The 27,917-nt window shown below is 39.3% G+C and overlaps 1 protein-coding gene across 2 annotated transcripts in view; it reads right to left on the bottom strand.

The window, feature by feature from the left end:
- hlcs (holocarboxylase synthetase (biotin-(proprionyl-CoA-carboxylase (ATP-hydrolysing)) ligase)) overlaps positions 1-27,917 on the bottom strand; it is a 59,879-nt gene that overhangs the window by 10,782 nt on the left and 21,180 nt on the right. For both annotated transcript variants that reach the window (XM_084374156.1, XM_084374157.1), the window contains 2 exons: positions 23,222-23,401; positions 13,236-13,516 (listed from right to left, as the gene is read on the bottom strand). In XM_084374156.1, coding sequence (XP_084230282.1) covers positions 13,236-13,516; positions 23,222-23,401 — 461 coding nt within the window. The remainder of the gene's footprint in view (positions 1-13,235; positions 13,517-23,221; positions 23,402-27,917) is intronic.

Below are 27,917 nucleotides of genomic sequence, written 5' to 3'. Positions count from 1 at the left end.
TGGGACTTATTTGGGTTTAAACCTGACAGTGTACAAGGAGTCATAATTTGCAGGCAATGCTCTGGTATGGTCACAGCACCGCAAGGTATAGAATCTCTATAACCACCTCAACTGTCTCCATATAATCCACTGAGTTAGCAATGAAGGACAAGGGAACCACATCACAAAATCCCAGCTGCCAGACCACACAAACATCTATAACCCCAACAGTGTATCGCCATATCCTTCAAGTTCCCAGTCCAGCACTTTGATATATGTTATGGCGTCTGTTGGAAGCCCGCTAGAGAGCACGTTTTCCTTTCCTTGCAGGAGATAACAGGAGTTATTATTTAAAGCAGATGTTGATGAGAATATACATTTTTTAATACAGTTTATATATGCTAGTAAAACTGGGCTTTGGTCAAAATTTAAATTCCCCCTAATCAATGGGAAGATTATATAGTAGTTTTCCTCCTCATACTAAATGTAGCCTTTGGATTTAAACTGATTAAACTGCTTGCTGACAGCTTGTTGTAGTCTGCAGGCTTTGGACCATGTAATAGGGCTACATGGCCCTTCCCTGTGTCGGAGTCATCATCAAAGCGAAGGGCTCAGGGCTCTGCAGTATAACATACCTTTCACTGGATAGAAAAAGTTCAAGTCAAACACTACACCATATGTTCCCCAGAATATGAAATGAGGACGTTTAGGCATCTGCTTACAATCTTTAATAATTACAGGTGGAGCATGCAAGGTCAATTGGGCCAATTTGATTTTTATGGTCAGACCTATTGCCACAGTTATGAGGAATCTAATTTTTTTTGTGCAGAACCCCCCTGTGTATGACCTGTGGTTTGTACTTTTCACAGGAAACGGGACTCTAATTCCATACAGTGTCAGCTGGGATAGTGGATTGCTTATCAAAATAAACAGTTATCGCCACAGAATTTGACAAATAACAAGAAAAGGTTGAAGTAGTAGTAGAGTCACTTGATAATTTTATTCTTCTATTCAAATATTTGGAGAATGAAGGTATTAGGCTGCAGTAACTGTACTGCATCAGTCGTGAAAATGAAAATAAGTGATGGTTTAAAAAAATAAAGGAAGAATACTTTTAACTTGTGCAGACAGCATGGAAAACAGAATTTGTAGTACCACAAGTAGAAGGGAGAATAATCTGATTTAGATTTAAATCAACTGCTACTTCACTTCCTTTATGCATCTCCTTCTCTGACGGAAAACTGGGCAAAAATAATACAAAAGTAAAAGTGGGCTCTTGGGTTTTCATGTCTGAGCCTGAAGCTCTTACGAGAAAAAGTCAACAAGTAGGAAGTGTATTGCTCCAGGCACAGGGATCAAGTTCAGCAGAGCAGGAAAAGAATCATTATGTTCTCTGGACCAGCCAAGTGGTGTTAGAAAACCTGATCCCAAACTTTTCACAAATACAAATACTTACACACTATCCCTTACGAAACACCAAGCATTTGACACTCACATACACTAGCCAGACAGTAAAACTGCATCAATTTAAAGGAAAATAACATTAATTCGATTTAGAGCTCTCAGGAGATATAAACAATTTAATTCACTTATTACATATATAGAATTTGTGTAATGTTAAATCGTTTAACATTCGCAAATCCACACAAACAAATTTCTTTGCTTATTTTCATATTTGTAAAACAAAACAGCAATACATGTGATAAGACACACACACACAGACACACACACACACACACACACACACACACACACACACACAGTCTGAGACCACTAGTGAAAATACTTCTATTTTGCATTTGCCTTGAATGTAATACTATTTTTTTTCAAATAATAATATAAGCCTCACAATCTGAGTGAAAAGTTTCATCTTCGAAAATTGTTCATGAATTTTAGAATGTGCTCCTTCAGATCAATGCTGAGCTCCTTAGACTTTTCCACTGTAGCGTTTGTGGCTGAGTCTAATGTCTGTATCAAACAGGTCCACCAGCTGTTATCGATCAGAATCACTCAGAAGAAGTTAAGATGCTACAAAGAAAATTTGATTATCACAACCTTCTATAATCACCTAAATTGATCATTCAAGTTACTGTAGGTTTATTTTTGATCCAGCAGATTTGGTCATGTTTTCAGAAAAAACATAATAAATTCACAGAAACATGAGAGCTGTAGAAATCATTGGAACTGAAGACTGCCATGATATACATGTTCTTCACAAGTGTATGTAAACTTCTGACCACAACATACAGGTGCATCTCACAAAATTAGAATATCATGGAAAAGTTCTTTTTTTCCCATTATTCAATTCAAAAAGTGAAACATTTGGAATATAATATAATACCATGGTCAGTACGGAGACCGAGCTGAAAGCCGCCATCAAAGCAACCTGGGCTTGCATAACACCTCAGCAGTGCCACAGGCCGATGGCCTCCATGCCACGCTGCACTGATGCAGTAATTCATGCAAAAGGAGCCCCGACCAAGTACTGAGTGCATAAATGAACATACTTTTAAGAAGGTGGACATTTCTGTATTATAAATCTCTTTTTTTGTTTGTCTTATGTAATATTCTAATATTTTTAGATACTGGAGTTTTGATTTTCATGAGCTGTAAGCCGTAATCATCAAAATTAAAACAAAAAAGGCTTGAAATAGTTCACTTTATGTGTGATGAATGTAGAATATATGAAAGTTTCACTTTTTGAATTAAATTATGCAAAAAACAAAAACTTTTGAATCATACTCTTACTTTTTTGAGATGCACCTGTACACGAAAACATTACACACACAAAATCCAGGCTAGCTTCCTACTCCATTTCACGTCACATTACAATCGGCTCACATATGGCCCTCAGAGAAATGATTCATTGTTACATAGAGCCCCTTCAATGTTAAACCTTTTCCATTTAGATCACCATAGACTGCAATGAAATGCCCTCACTACAACAGCCACCCTGTACTCGCTGTTTATAGCTGGTACTGGTACCGATTTTCCAGGGCTGCCGAGTTATGAAGCTGCTGACTAAAAAGCATTGAGATTTCAGTTTGGTGTGACCTTGTGAGATCGCTAACCTGTTTCTCAGTTCAGGTCATTATTAGCCACCCTCAGCTAAACAAAGCATTAATACCCTGAGCAAACACACAGCCTACCGGCCGTTCATCCTTAGCTTCAAGCCCCTGCACTCAAGAGGCGAAAGCTGGGTTTTCATAAGCTCCTCGATTTCAGGCTGAGTTGATCTGCTGGCACTTTGTCTTTAAACCAATTCCCTCTCTGCCCATTAGCCCCTGTCCCAATGCTTGCTTTGTTCTCCAGATATAAGAAAAGCCCACTTATTTTCATTTCAAAGGAAAATCGTCTAAAATTCATCATCTGTTTGACTATGTTCTTATTTGATTAACAATATAAGCATATCTTTCAAATGAGATACGATTCAATGAAGACCCTCAGGAATTTTAACAATAATAGAGTTCTATTCATCACCATGTGCAGCTACTAACAGCTAAGAAAACATGCAAGACATATACATATACACGTATATATACATATACATATACACGTATATACATATACACGTATATATACATACACATATACACATATATATTTATACACATATACACACACATATATATATACATACACACATTTTTATATATATATATATATATATATATATATATACTGTATATATATATATATATATATATATATATATATTTTTTTTTTTATATTTACACATATATATACACACACACACACACACACACACACATACATACATACATACATATGTATATATCTTTATATAGTGCCTTTATTAAGTAAGTGGTATTGAATATATCTATATTTGCTACTCAGTAGAAAATGTAACTGGAATGCCCTACCAGATGGCTATTTACATTCAGAGACATTAATGGGTTTTGCATTATACACAAATAATCTTGGTTTTTTTTGCCTAACGTACTTTTGTGCTGTCAAGGTGTATGTGTATTGATTTTTTATTATTTGCACCTCTGGCACAAATATCTACTGTAGTTAGTTTTCTAGCGCTGGCTGGTCAATAGAGGGCGCTAGGGCTGTATCTGTACTTTTTAATGTTTTGGTGTAAGTTGTTATCACATTGTTGTGGCCTCTCCTCTGCTGAGCTCCTCCTCCACATCAGTCAGTGAAGAGCAGAGCAGAGCAGAGAGGCAGCGGTGGAGACAGTGAAGTGAACCAGCTGAAGAACACTGAAGTTTACTTGTGTTAATAGCAACAGCGCTCCTTACAATAAGAGCAATAGACCTCGGTAGTGCTTAATAAATACACCTGTTCAACGGGCACAAACATGTTAACATGTATATGATATGATATTTTAACCAGCAGTCTGCAGTCTCTCATCCTCCACCGCTGTTTGACACAAGACAGCGCGCTAGCTCAGCTAATAGCAAAATGTTACAAACAGCATAGCAGTACATTTAAATGAAAGCAGTCAGTGTGTGCTGTAGTAACTGTTTAGCTGAGTTTGTCCCATACCAGTATCTTAGCCAGCAGCAAAGTTTACAAGAGTTTGACAAATGTTGAGTCAAAGCAGCCCCTGCTCCCTCTACCAGCTGTACCTGAGCAGGAGGAGGAGGACTGATATTATACTGACTGATGTCTGTGTTCGTCATTCTGTCATCAACATTTTTCGTCTGTATCCAGAGATGTTGATGAGATTATAGTGAATTTGGTGCGCTACAAACAACAGAGATGCATGCTTCTTCAGATGCATCATTTGATTTGTTGTAACTGTTGTAGTGCACACTGCAGAAACAGATATTAATGCAATTAAGCTATTCAATTGTTGATTTTTCAAAAATTAGTTATTGAAGAGACTTTAAGAGTCTGATTTTATCTTTTGTATACAACTTTTGCTCTTAAATAAAGCAAAAGTAATTGGGAAAAAAAATGGCTGTGCGTGCAATGTTTCCGATTACTCGATCAATTGCCAGAATAGTGGATTACTAAAATAATCCATAGCTGCAGCCCTGTTCACAAGTGAAATCCACCAGCCTCTACACAAACTAACGAGAGTGTAGTGTAGAAAGAAACATGAGACACAACTATCGCTCTGTCATTAACAATATTAGCATTATCATCATCACAAAGTCCTGATATGCCCACACATCGTCATTAAATGTGTCCTCTAAAGGAGTTTTCTTTTTAACAAAGTTTCGCATTGTGTGTATATTTGAGGTCTATCAAGTGTGGTGAATGTTTTTCCTTCCTTGGTCAACATTATTCAGAGCTGATTTTTTTTTTAATTTTGAGACATTCTTTGTTTTCATCAATAATCACTGGAAAGCAGTCATCTTCTTTATTGCTATTGTTGGTGCGATGTCTTTGTTTTTCTGACATGTTCCACCAGCTGTTGTGGTAAACTAAAATAATCGATAGCTGCAGCTCTACTAGCGGTCTCTCCCTCTGACTTTGCTCTTTGTGTCTGTGGATGCCACTTCTGTAATTTACGCAACTGCCCAGATAGTGGATCCTAGAGCTGTTGACACATTTTTGCCAGCAAAAAAGTGGGGGTCTCTGGGTGCCAGCAAAACGGAGAGAAATTCTCCATCGTTCACTGGTATATACTATCAACTACCAGCTGATTGAAATACTTTGCAGATTTAAATTATTCAGTGTTGCTAGGCAATTACTGGTGACATGTAACAAAATCGATGGTGTTGTGGCTGGGATACTGAGTGAGACCACAGAGTGGTGTCTGCAGACAGAGAGAAAATGCTGCATCAGAGCCAAAATAGCACATTTTGAAACTGATTTATTGTTTCGGCAATTGCACACAAAAAAACCCTACTGCTGAATATCTGCCATGATAATCATCTCGATGTTGGCTACAGGAATATCACTGCTTTAGTGTTACTATACATTTTATCTGCCTTTTCTCAACCTTAATCCAGAGAGTGAACAGAATTTCAGTGAACACTTCAGTGACTCCAGCTTATGCTCTGCAGTGGAAAACACAGGAAGCTGCAATTATGCCAAGTGACAGTGATTGCCAAGTCCATTGTATAAATATATAAACATAAACATAGTCTGATAACTAAAACTACACCCAAACCAACAATCATATTACTAAAATGTGACCGAAACTAATATACATTGTAGACTATGTCTAAGTTTACACTGGCTTAAAGAAGTATTCCAGCTATTAAGAATTGCACATCTATGAAGTTAGAGGACTTGCAAGAGAACAGTGAAAATTGCAGCAGCAGAGAATGAGATATGCTGACTTTTAGCCCAGAGCATGGGTCAAAGTCCAAAAACACTGGAGCCTGCAATGCAGAGTTTCTGTTAAAATGTGTATTATCTGAGCCCAAGCTTGAAATGATTAAGTGACTCAGTCATGACAAAGCTCCTTCAGAGCCACAAGGACATTATACAACTGTTTTCACATGCTGAGTAGCACTAGTCAGGACTAGAAATGAGTGCTGTCCAACAAAAACATTTACTGAATATTATCTGATAAGAATAAAAGAATGTTTTAATGCTCTACGCTGTAATTCCAAAGCATGAGTGTGCACCAAGCAAAAACTCAACGGAATTCACTTCATTAGCTCCCACAAGCTTTTCACCAAAAAGGTTCGTTTTCTCTGAAAGTATTCAGTATCACACTGAATACTTAACACAAATGCTTGAAGAAATAAAGCATGCATTCCTTAATAATAACATTAATCAAGAGTACTCCAGAGGGACATCTGGAAACTCAAACATTAGCAGTGAAATCAAACTGAAGCAACAGGTTTGGGGTTATATGGCCAGCTCATTCACCCTGCTTTAGTTTTTGTATAACCTTAATGACAACACTGTCTGTTCCAATCAGCTCAGCGCTGCTCCACAATCCATTTTTCAAACTTTATGACAGTTTTAATTGTTACCATCTGCTGCCTGATCGACCTGCTCAAGAGCCACTTTACGCACATGTGTGGATGCAGACAAAGAAGTCTATTAGGTGCAAGTTGCCTTTGCTGCAGTAAGGTCACTTAGGCATTAAATTAGTTCCAGCCCAGCGACCCTCCCTTTCAGCATGTGAGCTGGAACACACACAGACACACACAATACTGAATTTATTATATTGCTGAATTTTTATGCTGTATCGCCTTCTTTTCTTCCCTTCACTTGGCTCACATCAACTTCTTTTTCTTCCTTTTTTAAATCGACTCATTAATGAGTGAGCATCTCTAACTCATTCTTAGTTCATTATTGTGGTTGTTGCTCTACTCCTTTAACAGTGTTGTTGTTCTGCTTACCCTTTAATTTTGCATGGTATGCAAGTTTCCATTTTGAAATGCACATTTTTGCTACATTTATGCCTGGCATCCACACTACCCCGGCAGTTCAGGACCCCTACAATGGAGCCTTTTGGAGACGCTGCTGGCCCCATTGTAGTTTGAAAGCTCTGGGATTGCGTTCTTATCTGAATGGGCAGAAATTGAGCCATTTGGAAAAAATGATACAGACAGCCACACTTGCTTCCTGATTGGCTCTTATCAGTGATGACGTGTCCCTCCCTGATTCGTAAGGCCCCTATCATGTTACCCTTTTCTAGAAGAAAATCCCTGGTGGGATCATCTTATCAACAAAGTTTATGTTCCTGAAGAAGACTTATAAATGTCCACATCGGCCCTGAGCCTCAGTGAAAGAGAGTTCCTCAGTGTGAGGAAGGAGCAAAAACAAAAAATTAGGATGCCCTATAAACTGGTGAAAATAATTAATTCACAAAGACTACTGGAATCTTTAAAGGTGGAAACTTTTCTTGCATGAAAACAATGACCAAGAAGAGACTGACTTCTCTCTCAAGCATACATGACTCGTTTATTGGCCTGATATGATCCTTCCTATGTAAACCCATTTCTGCCTGTTAAAAACAGAACACTTAACTTTGATAAAAATCTACACTGCTCAAAAAAATTAGGGGAACACTTTCATCACACATCAGATCTTAATGAACAAATTATTCAAGTTACTGATGTACATTGTGTAATTTATTGAGAACAAAATGACGCAACAGTGGTCACTAGAAACCAAAATCATCAACCCACTGAGGGCTGGATTCAAAATCACACTGAAAATCAAAGTAAAACATTGAAATCACAGACTGATCCAACTTATTTGAATTTTATCAGGGCAATTCCTAATATGACTCAGTAGTGTGTATGGCCCCCGCGTGCCTGTAAGCACTCCCGCCAACGTCTGGGCATGTTCCTGATGAGTCGTCAGATAGTGTCCTGGGGGATCACCTCCCAGACCTGGATCAGGGCATCAGTGAGCTCCTGCACAGTTTGCGGCAGTACTTGGCGGCGTCGGGTGCACCGATACATAAGGTTCCATAAGTGCTTAAATGGATTTAGGTCAGGGGAACGGGAGGGCCAGTAAATGGCATCAAAGCCTTCATCATCCAGGAACTGCCTACACACTGTGGCCACATGAGGCCGGGCATTGTCCTGCACCAGGAGGAACCCTGGGTCCACTGCAGCAGTGTAAGGTCTGACAGTCACTCTGATGATTTCATCACAGTACCTAACAGCAGTCAGGGTACCGTTGACTATGACATGGAGGTCTGTGTGACCCTCCAAGGATATGCCTCCCCAGACCATCACAGACCCACCGCCAAACCGGTCATGCTGAATGATGTTACAGGCAGCATAACATACAGCATGGCATCTCCCGACTCTTTCACGCCTGTCACAAGTGCTTAGTGTGAACCTGCTTTTATCTGTGAAGAGAACGGGGTGCCAATCGCTGACCTGCCAATTCTGGTGTTCCCTTGCACATGCCAATCGTGCTGCATGGTGCTGGGCTGAGCACAGGTCCTACTAGAGGACGACTGGCCCTCAAGGCACCCTCATGGAGTCTGTTTCTTACAGTTTGGTCAGAATCACTGAGTTAAGGGACGCTCTCTAAAACAACAGAGACTACTTTAAGCCAAGTTAACGGGCCTAGAGGGAAGGTCGCACCCTAATAACATCAGCATATACGGCATTCAGGAAGGCATAGAGGGAAGCTCAGTGCTAACATTCAATGACAACTTTCTGAAGACAGAGCTGTGACTCGACAGGAATGCTGACCTTCCAAATTCAGAGAGCCCACCAGTCAATCAGCCTTAAACCTCACCATGAAATCTAAAGATCCACTCTGGTTAATTTCCACAGATTTTTGGTTAATTTCCCTCCATGACAACATACGTCACCTGCGAGGGTAAAGTGGTCGCGTTTGCACATGACAGGAAAACAGATACATTTCCAAACACTATAGCCTGCCAAGATGAGAATTAACTGGGAAAATACAGAGCCTGCCTCTACTAAAGTAACAGCAACTGAAGCATTCAAGGCCATGAGAAGGAATGGCTTCTCTGTGGACCTGGCGAAAAGACACCTGACACCAGCTGGGAACAGAGAGGCGCACACTAGAGCAGAAAGAAAGGAGACTGAGAGGCTCAGAGATTTCCACCGCCAGCCAGTATGAACACTACTAACAGAAATCAAGAGGTATTGTGAACCTAATTTTTCACACTGTTAAAAGTTCTACACTAAAGCCCCAGCAGTAAACAGAGCACATACATTCCTGTCATCTGCTGAGCTGTATCAACACACAGACATATATTCAATACATTTATCCCCTTACTATTTTGCCCCTCCTTCTCCATAATGATAATCACATTTAAATATACCTGAACTTTATTCTCCCCTCTTTTAGTTACTTATTTGGTTAATTATTCAGGTTATTGTATTTTATTTATCTTTCTTGTAACCTGATTTTATTTTTCTCTGAATCCCTATCTTTAAAAAAAGAACAACAAACTGACTGGGAGGAGGTTGAAAAAAAAAAAGTTTGCTCAACAAGAAAAGGGTCTTTTCTACATGATGTAGGACTAATTCTCCACCAGTACCTGGATAGGTTTGAAGAAGGCAAGGCAGTGCCTGAAGTTAGAAGTTAATGTTACACTGGCTCCTAATGTTCTCGTTAATATTATATGTGATATGTCTTCCATATGTTTACGTTGTCAGCACATGTATAGTGAAATATTGTCATGGTGTAAAGGAACTTTATACTGGCTTCATGGAAAGTGAATGGCTTAAACAATCCAATAAATAGGAGTAGAGTAATGAGAAAAATAACATTCTCGTACAAGAACTTATTTTGCAGCACCTTTAAAACTGGACACAAAAGAGGAGTTGAAGGTATATCCTAGTGCAAGGCAAAATAAAATCTTTTGTCCACCCTTCTTTGTTTATCTACCTGATCAAATATGAAATATTTGATTCCTTAATATTCATATTATGAATATGATTCTTCAGAATCACAGGGCACATTTGTGTTAATTTGTGCAGGAGATCTTAATACGGTAATAAATGGCTAACGGGATACATTTAACAGTAAGGGGAATGTGTCCCCACAGTCTAGATTACTGAGGTGGGGTCTAGATGAAGCTGGATTATTGGAAGTCTGGACTAGGGGTCGACCGATGTGGCTTCTTCAGGGCCGATACCGATTATTATAAATCAAGGGGACTGAAAACTGAGATGTGGGATAGATATTCATTTACAGTCGAAATGAAACTCTTTGTGTCACAGTTTAGAAGTACAATTTACTCAAGTACTGTTCTTTAGTACAATTTTTAGCTACTTCACTTGAGTATTTCCATTTCTGCTACTTCATGCTTCCTCTCCACTACATTTATTTGATACATTCAGTCACCTTGCAGATTCAGATTATTCAGTGTTTTTAAGTGTTTAATAATTGTGACATGTTACCAATCAGATAGTGTTGTGGGCGGGACATTAGAGCCAAAGTAGCACATTTTTGAATAAGTTAATTTTATCGGCAATCTGACAGAAAAATCCCCGATACCGGCCCAATAATCAGCCAGGCCGATGATTGGTCTGCCCCTAGTTTGGAAGGACATCCAGCCTTGTGACAAATACCATACATTATATTCTGCCTCACATGCAGTGGATATAGGATTCTGAATTGCGATATTGGAACTAGAGACATCTTAGATCACTTACCAATCTACGTGACATTACATGAAGTTAATTACTAGTCAGAGTTCCAAAGTACCTTGTTATGAGACTAAATTATTGAATTGGGAATGGAGTGGTGTTTCTCCTCAGTCTGGGTGGAGTCAGTTGTGTGCATGAGTCTGAAAACAGCCCCATTCTTCAATCTTCCAGCACCATGTTTCACTGTGGCTTTGAAACACTGTGGTATCATTCTCTCTCCTGTTCGTGTACCTACATTCACCCTTCTGTTACTGACACTAATCGATCACTGGGATTTATCATAAATAAATAGACTTTTTTCACCATCCACTGTGAATTTCTGGTATTTTGTAGCCCACCTCAAGTTTATGTCCCCGTTTCCCCTCCTGAGAATTATTTTAGAAACTGCTCCTCGACCAGCTTCTAAACCACTTCTGAACCACAACTGCTGATTGGAGTCTTGTGTTGTTTATTTCGAAAATTCTGTATCTGTCTTTTAGTGTCTTCATCTAACTACCAAACCCTGCAAAAAAAAGTATGTAACTTTTTATGTACATGTTGTTATATACTTTCAAAGAGGGAGTAAATCCCTGTCTTTCCATTGTACTTTGATCAGTCTGTTTTGATAAAAGTGCTTGTGACATCTCAAATGTGGCTTTGAGTGGCTTTGACAGATGATTTTTGATCCATGTTGTAAAGCCATAAAAGAGAATGAAAGAGAAAGGATCTTATCTGTTATTGTGTGTGTGTGTGTACATATATATATATATATATATATATATATAGATATATATATAGATATATAGATATATATATAGATATATAGACACACACACACACACACACACACACACATATGTATTCTAATGATCTATTAATGTTCCCCCACTCTTTCATCTCTTTCATTTCTATCTGTGAAATTCTCTTGTTTCTCTAAAAGTCGGTGACTTTTATTTGGGGTGCTTTAAATGTGAGCTCTCCCTCATGCCTCTTGGAGATCTGTTTTCTCTCCTACTCTATGCTGGACTGTTTAAGTGCGTAACCAGATGTTTGATTTGAAAGAGGTCTAGATTGTTAGTTTTTCCAACATTCCCCCATGAGCAAGCACTTGTGAACAGCAGCAAGGAAAATCTCGCCTTTAAGGAGAGGAAACCTCAGGCCGAACTCTGTCCACAAAAGCATTGTTTCCAGTGTATTTTTGAACTGTATCGTATTTACACACGACTACAAATGCTCGCAACATGACCATGCTCTGATTGTCTATTCTGCACTGAGCACTACTCAACCGTCACATCTTAAATGTGCTGTACAATGTCAACAATGGAGGAGAAATGAAAACTGCTGGTTTCTGAGTATCCACAGCTGATGTTTCCTCACTCCCAAAAATCTCATAAACCCTCATAGACCGTCCTCCTTCCATACTTGCTTCAGCCTTCCCTTCACCCAGAGCAAGGGCCACAGCAAGAACTCTACTTTGCACCACAATATCATTTTTTTATATAAAGCACTTGTCGATAACACATGCTAACTGCAATATTTGGTACTTGCAACACATAAATGAACTATTACTTCCACAGATATTCCATATCATAGTTACCACACTGTCTGAGCTAAATAACTGAAACTAAATTGATATCGTGTTAATAATTAAGATATTGTCTTAATAATCCAACAAAGCTGTTCATACTGGTTTCTTTTTCACAAGTAATTGAGTAGTTAAGTTGTAATTGTTGTAAGTACTCCCTACACTCCCTCCCTATTTTCAGGGTAATTTATTCACCAAAAAAGGAGACAAAACACAAAGTAAACAAAGTTGAAAATAGGCTTGATTTATAGATAGATGCTGTATCTAAAGATAACACAATAATATTGTTACTGTGAATTTGTTTGGCCACGATAATCATGTAGTGAAAATGTGTTATCTTGACAGCCTTACCCTGCTGTCTAGCCAAAAACTCATCTGGACCTCAGGAGCTCTAAACAATCAAGGATTACTTTAGTAAGTAAGCTAAAGTAGTCTATTTCACAAACATCACATAACTGCATTGTAGGGTGGTAAAAGGTGCTGTGTGAGGTTACAGCTGGTTAGCCTGTGCACACTGCAACAATCAGAACCAACTCCTGCATGTCTTTTTAGTCATAGAACCACTATTCTGCCTGTGTGAGTGCACTGCTGCCAGCTTCAGCATATGGTATCAGTATATTTCAAACATTAAACAGGCACAGAGAAACATGTGTTACCCTTCTAACAGGTCCATGGTAGACGTGACGACCTCAGCGTACAGCAGGGTGTGCCCCAGTAGGCTGGTCTTCAGGTTCTTGCTATAGGTCTCCATACTGAATTGCGCCCAGCTCTCGGAATCTGCAGAGTCGGTGACCAGTGCCAGAGGGCCCTCGGGCGGCATCGGACCATCCTGGAGCTCAGAACACGACGTCATCCTGAAGGAGACCTTGGACAATGTGAGGAGGCCATTTTGATCTGCATGTGTCTGCAGAAACTTCAGGAAGCTGACCTTGGCCTCCTGTTTGGAAGAGAGAGGAGCACAGAGGGACAATAATACCATCAGTTGCTTCTTTGATATGAAATATTGAAGCCTTTCTCTACAGACACCCTGTCTACTGCCTAATACACACTTGCATTGTCTGTCAACTGTGTTCCCAGACTGACCAGCTTACTCAGCACTAAACAATGCCCTTGGCACCTACTATTAGGGCAGTAAAACATAGTTAAACTTCGGATAAATAAAATGTTATTCGAGATTTGTCTTATTTTTTGATAAAGCCAATAATGTGTTGATCCATCTCTTAATGCTCAGACTCCCGTACTCTGTCCGTGGCTAAGATTAAGATTAAGATTAGCTTTATTGTCCCACAATGTGGGAAATTTGTTCTGGGCCATTCGCCCATGCTGCAGCCACATGGGCAAATGGCCCAGAACAAATTTCTCTCAGCTACAATCCCATTGGATCCTCCTACATAGAGTGCTATGGCTCAGAGGAATACATTAAGTTGTATCAAACTGGCCACACACGCATTACACTCACAATAGTGAACATTTAGTTTTTGATTGAATCGATCTTCTACAACAGCAATGAGTAGAACCACATATCAAACTGCCCAGCAGTGTTTCAATTTCAAGTTTCAAGAGAGATTTGAGATTTTATTCCAAGTTTTTATATTCAGAATCAAGTGTCTGGAATAAGACTCGTCATGTATGTAAAAGGATTTTACAGTGAAAATTAATGAGCTGAATGAGTTAATGAGTGTGTGTGGCTAATCAATGATATGGTGTAATTAAGAAGCAGTCCCAGTCTACTCTGTTCCCGTCACTTCCCGTTAATCAGCTTTCTCTCCTGTGTCCTCACACACACAAAACATGTAGTCTTAATGTGTTTTCTCTCTCTATGGTCAATATATTATTTTGTTATGGACTTCCTTCACCTCTCCTATTAGATTTAACCTTATTCTCTCATTCTCAATCACTTCATTGAACATATGATTTACACAGAATGATACCGACATTTGACAGATGGATGAACTCAGTTCAGTTCAATCCAGTGACAGGGTCCGATGAGAAATATGGCTCATCGAACCCTGTCACTGGATTGGCTGAACATAACAGATTGATCCCAGTGTTGGGCATCTTTGTAATTCTGATATATAACAAAGATTGTTTCAACTCAATTTCTTGTATGTATAGAAGGGCTGGAAGTACCAAAAGTTAACTGATAAAAATCAAGATGATGAAAACTCATCTGAATTGAAAAACAGAGGGGTAAAAATGCATGTGAGATATATTATCAAGTGATTGGATAAATTTCAAAGTGATTTGATTAAACCAGTTGAGATATGATGAAAACAGAGCCAAGTTTTTTTCATTTTCAAGGGAAGTGGCATTAAGGGTGAATGTAACAAAAAATAATTGACAAAAATGGAAGTGAAGAAAATGCCTATTAATGAATAATGACTGTGATTAAATGAGTGTGAATTTAATACTGTCAATTTATTTGATAAACTTGATTCACATTTTATTTTAAACACACTGGTACTTTTTTTTTGTTTTTAAAACTGGGCCGTCTTCGTGTCTACTGTCTACCACTCATCATTCAACACCCAACACACATTTATCATGTACAGCAAGTTATTTGTATCACTTCCATCCGACCAAAAAAAAAAAAAAGAGTCACGCCTACTCAGCGAACCACTTGATGCTCAACTTTCCTTAAATGATGAATGGCTTTTTTGTGTTGTGACAACATGGCTCTACAATTAATGTTTTCCTTCTAAAATGGTACATGTTTGCTCTGTTTAATTTAGCCCAGTTTCACCCTGGCACCTTTTTAGTCCCATGTTTAGCCACTTGTAGCTCCACAAACTCTGGGCTAAGGACTGTGCTAACTCTGTGCCATTGTTAAAGTTTTCTTAGCTCCATACAGGCCTGTTCAGACCAAAGATTTGCAGCAAGAGGAGTTGAAACCTGCAACTTCTTACAATTTGCCGGACATTCTGAAACCCTGCCAGTTCACACCAATGTGACTACACAAGACTTTATATCATCTCTATGGCATGACTCTCTGCTCTCATTTTACCTGGCAGCTTTTGAACTTAGTGGGTTTAAAGTGATTTCTAACTGACATCCATTACAACTAAGCTGTCAAGAAAGTTGAATATTTTGAAAAAATATAGACACAATGTGGAATATTTGAAACATTTTAACGTTTGAATGGTGTTTTTAGCTGAAAGCATAAATGGATAGTTAAGAATTGAAAATGCTTGAAAAAGTGAGAAAATATGGGATTTTTTTAATTCTTCCCCATTCATTTTAATGGGGAAAATTTAGCAGATGTTGAATATTTCTGAAACTATGAAAGATATCAAAATTCTGCAAAATGGCAATCTTGCACTAACTGAGCTGAATATGTTGACGTTGGAACAGCGTTTCTACAATGAGAAATGTGGAAGACCTTAAGGGCCGAAAAACATGGCAGATAAATAATGCTTAAGGATTCGGGTGTAGAAGAACATATTTATTGAATGCCTCAAACATTCAGAACCAGTCTACTTATTCAGGTAAACAGCCTCCAAACTGCGTAGCCCAAGTAACAATGCCTGACAGCAAACACTCACGGAAACCTACACCCTGGCCCAATCCCAATGTCCACACTCAGCCTCACAGAGTCAGGCTCATGCTGCATTCACACGCTCCACGGACAGTCCCATTTCCCAAGTTAAGAAGTTGTTCTTCTGACTTTGGTGTGTTCATGTTAGAATGTGGGAGCAACATTTGTTTGTTCTGCATTTTAGCACTCAGAGCATTTAAACAACATGTTGACAGCTGTCCCAGTCTTTGAGTGACAAAGAAGCAGAAAGGAAACCATGTAATGACTATACAATTAATGACTTTGGTAAAAGTTTCTTCCCATTTGAGGGGGCGTTCACCTGAATAGTCCTAGTTGGAAATATGTTTTTCCAATTATTCTGACACCACAGAAATGCACTGTCATTCCTGTTAAGTCTACAAGAACTTAGGACCATCCCACTGTCAAATTGTCAAGTGCATGAGGACTCTTGCAGACATTTCCAGCCCGTTTTGCCTATTTTATGTAAGGGAATTACCTGCAGTTCACAGTGTTGAGTGAGTTACCAGGGAAAGCCCTGAAACATTTCAAAAAAACAAACGATAATAATCCAGAAAAATGGCACTCTTGAATATCTTAATAATTTACTTACTCTGTGTAAAATGTTTATTAACAAACAACAACATTTTATAATTCACTACCTAAGATCTAACTGAAAACTGTAACTGAATGTGTTTTGTATACATGTATCTGTACTCCTGTCTGTTTTATTTCTACTATTTTTGATATATTTCAATGAGGTTAAATGGAAAATCTGAAAACCACAAGGTAACATGATACGTTGAAAAGTGCTGATCAATATGGGTCCTTGCCACCTCTTGCAGTCAAGCACCTCCCAGGTGATGTCAAATAAGACTTTGAGGTTTCAGGGCTTGTCGCCTTTAGGAGAGACACTGGGATTGGGGTCTGGATATTTAACCTGATCTCCTCCAGACCAAAACATCCTGACAACTTGAGGACTGAATAAAAGCTAATGGAAGCAATCCAAGGTAGTATATTGTGAGCACAAAGACCATTGTGCAGACATGTTGAGGCACATAGCTACCAGCGCTTCTCCTGGTAAGACTCTATTGCAATCTGGAAACAATTCTGCAGCCCCCAATTTTCATCAGCAAGATCCTTGTTGGGACAAAGTGGCTGGGGCAGCAGGGTCAAAGGTCACACAATAATCCAAACATATAACAATGTTTAAATCAATCAATCCATTGATTTGTATTTGTATAACACCAATTCACAACAGAAGTTATTTACAATAAGTGAGGGTCTAGACTATACTTTTGAATTAATTTATTTACAGAGACCCGACATTTCCCCCATGAGCAAAGCACTTGGCGACAGTGGTGAGAAAAAAAACTGCCTTTTAACAGGCAGAAACCTCAAGCAGGACCGGACTCAATGGTGGGCAACCATCTGCCTAGACCATGTAGACAGAAACAACCACACTACTTCTGTTATTTCTACAAATATTACCATAATACAGTGTTTTTTATGGGAAGCCCTGGCTTTGTGCCTAAAAAGGACATCTAACTAAGTGCCGCCTAAGTGGAGGGGTCAAATTTGTAAATGTGACTTCTTCTGCTTTGAAGAATAACTCCAGTCCTTCCTTCCTGCTTCTCAACCTGGAGCTGTGACTCCCCCTAGTGGTTGTTTGCTTCCACAGTGACCACTCCAATCCTATTAAACTCCCTCAATCTTATGAGACAGTGCAAAAGTAATGCTGCTATTGTTGACATGGTCTTAAGCATCCATAAATATTTCACAAAAGAAAAATTCTGCAAAAGAAAACCTTGTTGAGTGAAACACATGTAGCCAGTTGAAAATCTGGACATGTCCAACATTTAACTTTTACAAGTGTGATGGGAAAACTTGAAAACTCCAGTGCACAAGTAGAAGACACCTTGTTTCCAACAATTACACCTTTGAATTTAAAACCTTTATATATGCGTAGATCCTGGAATCTTCAATGAAAAAAAGAGTAGTAGACTTTAAACTTTTCTTCTGGAAAAGACAATATCAGATGCAAATTACTAATCCAAAGAGTTTTTTTTTTTCGCCTCAAAAAACATGTTTAGAGGGGTCTTTAAATCCTGCACAAGCCTAAAGAGGAGGTTGCTATATGAGAATCTCCATTTATTTAAAAATGTTGCACAGTTACAGCATAACATCACCTGACGCACAGAAGAATTAGCTTATTAAAGTTACAGAGAGGTTTACAGACTTTACATTTAGGAAAAAGAGCATTGATATTGGATTGGTATTTCATACTGTATCCAGACCCAGTGTTTGAGTATCTGTAATTGGGGGAAAAAGGGACACAACGGTTCATCCCTTCTAGGCTTAGGCAAACAAAAAAGTCATTTGTTAAAATAATGCAATGCATTGACTATCATTAACTCAAACTTCGCTTTTCGACTGTTACATCACTGCATCACAAAAGCTATGGATATTTGTTTTTGACAAGACAACCAGCAAAATTAACACCTATTTAGTGAACAGTTATTTCCCATTCCCTGAAACTTAAATGGAGACTTTAGCAGTAAGAATGTGTACTTGATGTACTGCAAGGAACTTTGAACTGACCTGGGACCTCCCAGCTCATGTCATCGATTTTTCTTGAAAGAAATGATGCTACAACTGGAAAAACCCTAGAAGAAGTTAGACCGCCTACGCTAATAGAAAAATTTATTTTTCAAGTTTAGCTCAGTTGACTATGTCAGGAATCTGTTCAGAATAGATTGAAATTAAGGAGACTATGTGTATTTAGCTAAAGAAACTTAAAATATATATTTCTTCCAGATACAGGGAACAAGATGACGTCTTACAAACTGAGCCATTACAAGCCGCAACTTCCAAATTTCGAGAACCAATTAAAAACAGGATCAATAGGGTTCACACAAAGATAGAAAACCTTGCAGTTAACACAGTACAAATACCTGTCATGGTGAAAAGTTTACAAGTTTACACTTGTAAAGAACATGTATAATCATGGCAGTCTCGAGTTCCAATGATTTGAAGGTGACAGTGTTTTACATCAACATGGGCTGAGAGGCTGGTGTGGAAGAAAGAAGCTCTTGATTCAGACGAGGCACCATAAAGCTCAACTGAAGTTTGCTGCTGATCACATGGACAAAGAAAAAACTTTCTGGAGGAAAACTCTGCGGTCAGAGGAAACAAAAACTGAGTTGTTTGACCACAATGAGCAGCAATATGTTTGGAGGAGAGAAGGTGAGGCCTTTAACCCCAAGAACACCAAACCTACTGTCAGGCATGGTGCTGGCAGTATTTTGCTGTGGGGCTGTTTTGCTGCCAGAGGATCTGCTGCTCTAAAGAAAGTAAATGGAATAATGAAGAAGGAGGATTCTCTCCAAATTCTTCAGGAAAACCTAAAATCATCAGTCAGAAGATTGGGTCTTGGGTGCAGGTGGGTGTTCCAACAGGACAATGATCCCAAACACACATCAGAAGTGGTAAAGGAATGGATCAATCAGGCTAGAACTGAGGTTTTAGAACGGCCTTCCTAAAGTCCTGATATGAACCCCATGGAGAACATGTGGACTGTGCTGAAGAAACAAGTCTGTGCCAGGAAGAGAACAAATTTAGTTGAACTTTACAGATTCTGTCAAAAGGAGTGGTTAAACATTTAGCCAGAGGACGACCAGAAGCTTGTAGATGGATATCATAAACACCTAACTGAGGTGAAAATGGCCGAGAGACATTTAACCAAAATTTCTTGAAGGAGCTTTAAAGAAAATGTATTTCGCTACTTTCCATGTTGGATCCAGTTCTGACTGCTTAAAAATAACGTCAGACCGTCAGCTGAATACCAAGAATGTAATTGGCATCGCTCAACATAAACTGGATATAATGAGCCCTCAGCAGTCCCTCTCTGCTCGACACTCCTCATATGCCTGTCCATGCCTTACTTACTTACTTGGTTATTGTTGGCAGAGCATCTGCAAAGGAGGGTTGACTATTTTTGGCTTCTATATAAAAATATGAATTCAAACCAAATTTGAATCACAACCATTCCAAATATTTTCTTTAAGCTTTTCATTAGTTAGACTGCTTGAACTTCCATTTTATTCCTAAAATCAAACCACATGATAAACAAACTGAACAGCATTCACTGCGGACAGTAACTGTGATGGCTGATCAAAGACTGATTTACTGCCCTCACATGTTAGTTATTGGCCCTCTGTACAGAGACCTGCTGTAAGCCCCCTGCATTAATTTGCATACATTAAGGAGGCCAAATTGTCTCCACATGTGTAGTATGCAGAATAGCTGGTGTTGCCGCTCATACGATTAACTTTAATAGAAACAATCTGGTGCTCATGGCATACAAGTATGAGTAAATGAGTAATGAATGGATGGATGAATGATAGATGATGGTTAAATGATGATGATGATGGGTGAATTGACACATTTGTTCTCAGGGGGCAGAATGTCAGCAAAATTTAAACACTAGACATTTGATTTCTCATCCTCCAACTTAACTAATTTTTATATTCCTCACTCCTGGTGTCCGACTAGTACTTTGCAATTGCATGCAAATGATATGTCCCCTGGAAGTAAATTTTGTCAATTTTAATGATTAAATGCATGAATCCGGCCTCCTCTGAAGAGAAAATTTAAAGATTTGTTTAACTTTTTGTTAATTTTGCCTTACTTAAAAAATATTAACCCAGACATTGTATCAGCAGTTTCAGTATAACAGGCATATAGAAACTGCAACAAAAAGTATGGTGGACAGGAACCTAATCGTAGTTTATTATCTCTTATTATTAATGTATTTTTATTGCATTTTGGGGGATGGCAGAAAAAAGGCAATGCATCACATAGGGACTTAACCGGATAGATAAATCAATTTACTGATTAACAATCTGAAACCATCAATTACAAGTGAAAACATCAATCCATCATCTTTAGGTCGCCTTCATTTTAAAATGCCGCTGGCATGGGATGTCACCTTTTCCTTCCTTCCTTAACATTTAAACAGCGCTAGTGCCAGACAGGGAAAAGCAAGCAGCTTTAAAACAAGACAACAACCCACTGAGCAGGCAACGTCTGTGGACGTCCAAAACAGGTTGATATCATGTCCGTCGGGCCAGGCCATGATCTGGACGTCCACTGACAGCGAGAATTAGTCGATAAATGACGTTGAGAATAATAATATTGTTAGAGTGAACGTTGCAAAGACAACTGGACTGTTTCCATTTCTTTTCAACGTTGCAAGTAACAACAACACAAATCAAAGTTTGTCTTTATTCAATCATTTAGTCAAGTGGTTCTCAAACTTTTTACACCCTGTACCTCCTCAGAAAATATCCGGCTCTCCAAGTACCACCATTATGACCCATGTAAAAATACAGTAGGAGAATTAGGCAACCCCATTCAGCTAAATGTAGTTCAAACAGGAGTCAAAGTAATTCCCAATAGGAATATTATTTATTGTTGACTTGTCAGCCACAATCACACTGTGCAAAGGAGTAGCACTAGAACTGGCACTTAAACTATTGCTTGATATTTGTGCCACATTCATGAAGGAGCAATGGGAGCTTTTGAGCACAGAAAGATATATCTTGCAAGCACATAAATTATATTTTGAAGAGAAATTATGCACAAGCAAAACATAATTTCATTTGAGCAAACAAAAATATATTTTGTGCTCAATAAATGTATTTGCATGTAGCCAGCAAGAGTTTGAGAGCGCAGAGGTCATTATTGTGCATTAAAATAGATAAAAGCAAACATGCATAGTTTGAGACAGGAAGATTTAGGCTATAATAGAACCTGATCGTCAGTTAACCTTCCTTTTCCTGGGTGACCGCATACCCAGTGGCCAACAAAATTGCATATTGATAGCAAAGTTTATAGGGAACCAGTGTAAATATTGATGGTTTCATCATTCATTATTGGGCGGCATTAGCTCAAATATAGAGGTGAACTGGCACCTCTTCAGCTACCAGTCCATTTCCATATTGTGGTCTGTAGCTGGACTTGAACCAGCCACTGCCAAGGTGCCCTTGAGCAAGGCACCAAAACCCCCATGGGCTATGGTAGGTATGGGTCAAATGCAGAGGACAATGTTTCAGGAGTGTTTGCATGTAAAAATAACTGACAAAATAAAGATTCTATTCTATATTCATTCCATTGTGCAATCAACATTTACTTCATAATGATACACTGAAGCAGAAAACTTGTCTATTGCCAGAGGCCCCAGAATTCAATCGAAATTATATTGTAGCAGACCTTCTGATATCTGCTCATATACAGTAGTTTTATTGTCCCAAGAATTTATATAATATCACAGCCCCACCATCACGTTCCCCCGAAATCTTTCACTCAGAAAATAGGTATTATTTTTTGTATTTACATTAAGCATGCATCAAGACAGAGGGCAGGTTTTCCAAATCAAACTAGACGACTTAGGCTACTGTAGGCCAAACTGTACTAATAAGAGTCTGCCAGAACAGCAATCCGTTACACCAGAGTGCTCAAAAGAACAACATACACGAGGGCCCCTACCCACACTACCCTGACTGTGCTCAGTATACTTCAGAATTAAACAAACAAGTTATCAGTGTTCTGGTATTTATACTTGGCAGCATTTATTTTCATTAATGTACTGTTAATAAACATTGTACAATATCCAACTATTTCCTGCTTTTAGAAAACATGTTTTCTTTATTCTTCAGTTACAGATATCATGATATATCACAGATGATTTCTTTGTGTTACAGGGTCAGATCAACTCCAGTCCTGAGCAGGTACCTTGATAAAGGGCATCAACCTAGTGCGCGTGTTTTGACGATGGGGGAAACTGAAGTGTCCCAAGGAAACGTGCAAAATGTTTGAGAATGTGCAAACTCAGCACAGAAAGGCCTTGTTACTGTTATGCAGTGTCTAATGTGGACAAACTCTTTTGCTATGACTATGGTGTTGATGAAAAGGCGTTACAAATAGAATCCAGGAGAGACAGACACATTTATTACATGAATAATGCAAAGATCACACTAGCTGTCAGGACTTGACTAGCATCTAGCTTGTTTCACTGAAGTGCTGACAAATGAGCACTGTGGATCTTACCTGAGAGGTGGCCAGCAGGTGGACTGAACTCGGGGCTAGAGTCTGGTTTAGCTCACAGTTAAGGCCCAGAGAGGTGAAGATCTCTGTCAAGACTTCATAACGCAGTGCGTTGCTGATCTTCAGTTCATCAAAATCTTCTGATGTCAAATTCTGGGAGTCAGGAGCAATTTCCAGGTGGACCTGCAGATGGGGAACATAGAGATGTCTAACAAGCTTTGAAACATTGACTTAGTAAAGGGACAGTGCCAGCAGGAGTAAGCATTTTTTCTATTGCAAATATTAACACACAGTTCCCTTATTTGCACTTGCAATGTCTCAATATCCTTACAACATATTCGAAAAGAGGCTAAGTACTCACAGCACTCACTCCCGACCCGTGTATGGCATCCAACAAACTCCACCTATTAAAATCTAACCATTACAGTGTATTTAAACTTGTTCTAAGTTAATACCTAAAACTTATTCTATTTATTGGGCTACCTAGAAAAGCTATGGAATGGAGCAGTGTCTGTGCTGTTGCTCCAAGCAGGTCAGTACATTAACAAAACTCAAAGAAGATCAACTGTTACATCAGTCAGTCTTCACTCGTATGTGCACAAACCACTGACATTAACCAAACCAAAATAAGACTTTGTCCGCCTGTCTGGACTCCTCATTTCAATGTCCCTTGTGCAAGTGTGCAGCGTACGCCCTTCTCATTGCATTATTTATTTAAGAGAGGACTGCACAAATAATAGGAGGAGAGGTGGATTATGTATTCTGCAGGATTTAATAAGGTCATGCAATTCAAGAGAGGATGACGCAGTGTTGGCCGAAAGGTGGGAGAAGCAGGCTTGTGACCGGATGGTCATTGGACCAGCATTACCACCACTGAGGCCCTTCACTCCAACTGCCCCAGCAGAGTCTGAGGACACACTTCCTGCTCAAACTAAGAGCATGCATCAGCTACTGGGGCAGATGTATAAATAAATACCAGCTAGTAAAGTTGAAGGAGTTCAGAGTCCTTTACAGAGAAGAGGTTGGCATCGCTCATTCACAAGAACCGAACAAAATGGTGGCTAGGGTTAAAAATGACCAGTTTGTGTGAAGCATAACTTAACTAACATCAATTAAGTTGTGTGACAACTACCAATAACCTGACTACACAGAGATCACATAAACACTTGAGAGTGGATAGGCCAAATACATTAAACACATGCACAATACTGACCAAAGTTAAACAGCCCTGTGTTCAGCTGCGCTATGCTATGCTATACTGTATGTTATCTAGTTGGAGTCTGCATCTCTCCCCTGTTAGATTATCCGATACATATCTAGATACAGGGGCTCTGATACAATTCAGGGACAATACATTTTTAATCAAGGTCGATTCTGTACGATTAGATGCGATACTATGTAATATTCTTATTGGTTTGATGAAGTCATCGAAATAAGCTACTTCTAAAAAAGTGGTAGCACTTGTGGTTCCCTGGTCTAGTATAGACTGAAATACTTCATGAAAGACCAGGGAACCACAAGTATTTTTGTTACTTAATGGCATGGGGAAAAATGCAAGACATTTTGAAAACCTCCCTGAGGTCAGCAATGACAATAATGAACGGTAGCACTGTCATAGATATCCACATCAGTACTGTCATCTACTTACTGGCTGTTGCCAATCATGATTGGGATTATGACTTTTGCAGTGGACAGACAATAAAAGACTTGCTGCATGAACAAACAATTTGACATTATGAATATAAACTTCCTCACACTAGTTAGGGGGGAGAAATTGATCTGATGTCTGTGTCTTTGTCTTGTTTTCATGCTCGCGCAAGCTGTACTACGTCCACATAATCGTGGCTCGCACACGTTTAATCACATCATCTCTCCAGGTGAGTGTTACAATCCTGCTACCGGTGAACTTAATCTCTGACCTCTCAAATGACAGTTTTCCCTAATCAAAAGGTCTTCTGAACTTTAGACTTGATAGTATACAGTGAACCATGTCACCGTTGTTAGACATGTTGTTTTTGTTTATCCTTCCCAAGCATGGATCCAATGGCAGTAGAGGCAGTGCGCAGGAGTATCGCTCTGAACCGACCCTTAAATTAGATTTGGAGATGCTGTGCAGGATTAGCTGCCAAGCTCAGCCTCAGTGGACCGATTATTAAGTTTAAAATCGGGCCATTGACCAGTTAGTATTACATTACATCACATCAGTGCAGGGCCAGCACATCCACGTACTCGTATCTCTAATGTTAAAAAAATTCTATCCGATTCTATCAGTGAATATTTATATCCCTACTATCTTGGCCCAGTTCAACGTTACCAGTCGTTAGAGAAAAAGGTAATGGTGGTTTTCTTTGCTGATGCCAAGCTGAGGAAAGGTGCGGTTCAAAAGTTGAAAGGTGCCCTCCTGTTGTGCAGAGTCTGATGCGAGAAGGTGAAGGTAACTGGTTGCTCCTTTCCTTTGAGGTAGCAGCTCTGTGCCTACTTGCTTGTGTTCCCCTGGCTTGTGAAGTTAGCTGGCAAGCTTTGTGTCACAGCTGCTGGAGCTAACTGCGCTGGGATTCTAGCAGGACCTTGCATCCCTGCTGTATAGAGACCTTTTGTGTGCCAGTTCTGTGCAGCTCTTAGCAGCTTTTGAGCCCAGGAGAATACAGGAGAAAGAGCTCAGAGGCAGGAGAGCCCCGGTGGGAGACAAGGGCCCTCATTTAAGATGCTTACGTATGCACAAAAATGGACTTGAAATGTGCGTTCACCACTTCCTAAGCATTAAGTGGGATTTATAAAAAAAAAAAATACTAGACATGGACATGTGTGTGAATCAAGTGACAAGGACACTAGCAGAACCCAAAACTAAAGAATCAGTCAGGAAGGATGAGGAGAGCGCAATTGTCTGTGGCCACCAGTTGCAAAACCATTCAAACCTGCTTTTGCCTCTACATTTCACCTGTTGTCACTTTCATTTGCACCAAAGAAATTGATTCACAATCACTTGTGCTTCCTAAATGGACAGATTGATATCCCAGAAGTTTAACTGACTTGGTGTTATACTGTGACGATTAAGTGTTCCCTTAGTTTTTATAAGCCATGAATATCATGGCACTCTTCAGTTTCATTGATTTCTACAGCTTTCATGTTTCTGTGACGAATAAGTGGAAAACAAACTACTTTGTCACAAAAAAACAATTATGAAGTTTGGTTCAATAATGAATTCATTATAAGTCTTCTGAAAATGTGAAAATGTTAACTATTGATCAGTGGCTCATTTCCACGCATTAACATTCATAAGGCAATTTGCATTGACCATTTATGGTTGAAAGGGGGTGTGGAGAGGGCGGGATAAGAGTCTGATCAAAGTGGGCACATTTCCAAGATGATTTGGGATTTATAAAAGGAAACTGCGCACTGGTTTTATGGTTTTATAATTCAGATATTTTTTTTTTTTTTTGGCGTACGTACATTTCCTCATTTGTATGTAGTGTGGATTCTCCACAGAGTTTTATAAATGAGGCCCCAGAAGAAGAAGAGGGAGAATAAAGAGGGAGCTGGAGTTTTGTTAACCTTGTAGGGGGGGGCGGTCTGTCGCTGACCAATCACAATGCACGTGCATAATCCATAGTTTGAAAGAGTTCATCTGTCAGGTCATTCAAGTTTGTAACATCTCAGCAGTTCAGTCACCAGCTGAGCATTGGTTAAAACTATCCATCTTGGCTAAGCAAGAACAACATCAAGAACTGAAGTTACAAAAATGAAATCCAGATAGACATGATTATGATTATGGCACTGAATACACTAAACCCCTCTGTTTCTCAGTTAAACATCAGGTTATTGAGAACAGGAAAGTAATAGCGCTTTCCCACCAAAATTAGTGGGTCTTCACAGGTTTTTTAAGAGTGGGTATTGATCCCATTCCTACTTCCCTCAGGCAAGCCAGCTCGTCTGTGATTTTTATCTCAAGCATTACATTGTACGTCACTGATGTCGCATTTCACATCACGATAACGCCGGAAACAGTTGTAACAGAAGAGCAAACAAGAGTAGACCCATTGTCTGTAAGATGGTGGATAAATTATTTTGAGCGTCACAATCCCTGAGAAATGACTTTCACTGTCATAACTTGAGCCATTTGGTCCAATAACATTTTGAAAGTCTAGACGCACCTTGGGTCCTGGCATTCATGTGAATGCCACTTGACACACTACCCACCTAAACACCAATGTAGACCACATTAACAACCTCCTGGCTACGACACTCCCCAATGACAGGACTCCCAGCAGGACAATGTGCCCTGGCTGACACACTATAAAACTGCTCAGGAATGACCCAAGGAGCATGACAATGAGCTCAAAACGTTGATCAGATCCCCAAAATCCCCAGATCCCAATCTGACAAGCATCTGCAGGATGTGCAGGAAAAAGTCAGATCCTCGAGACTCCACCCCCCAACCCACAGGAACCAAAGGATCCACGGCCAATGTCCCAATGCCAGACACCACAGAACCCCCCCCAGACAAGAAGTCTCGTGTGTCAGAGCTGTTTTGACAACACAAGGGGAACCTGCACAATATAACGCAGGTGGTTTTAGTGTTGTGGCTGATCGATCTATGTCTCACACAAAAATGAAAGGCTACAGAGCTTCTTAACCTTGAAAGGGAGGAGTAGCCAAAAATACCTAAAAAGCTAAAATGTCTGATGATAACCTGTGCAAA

The sequence above is a fragment of the Pagrus pagrus genome, assembly GCF_965226575.1.
Source record: "Pagrus pagrus genome assembly, chromosome: 14".
NCBI classification, from domain to species: Eukaryota; Metazoa; Chordata; class Actinopteri; order Spariformes; family Sparidae; genus Pagrus; species Pagrus pagrus.
Note: the sequence above shows the minus strand (reverse complement) of the source record. Positions and strands in the feature narration are given on the sequence as shown.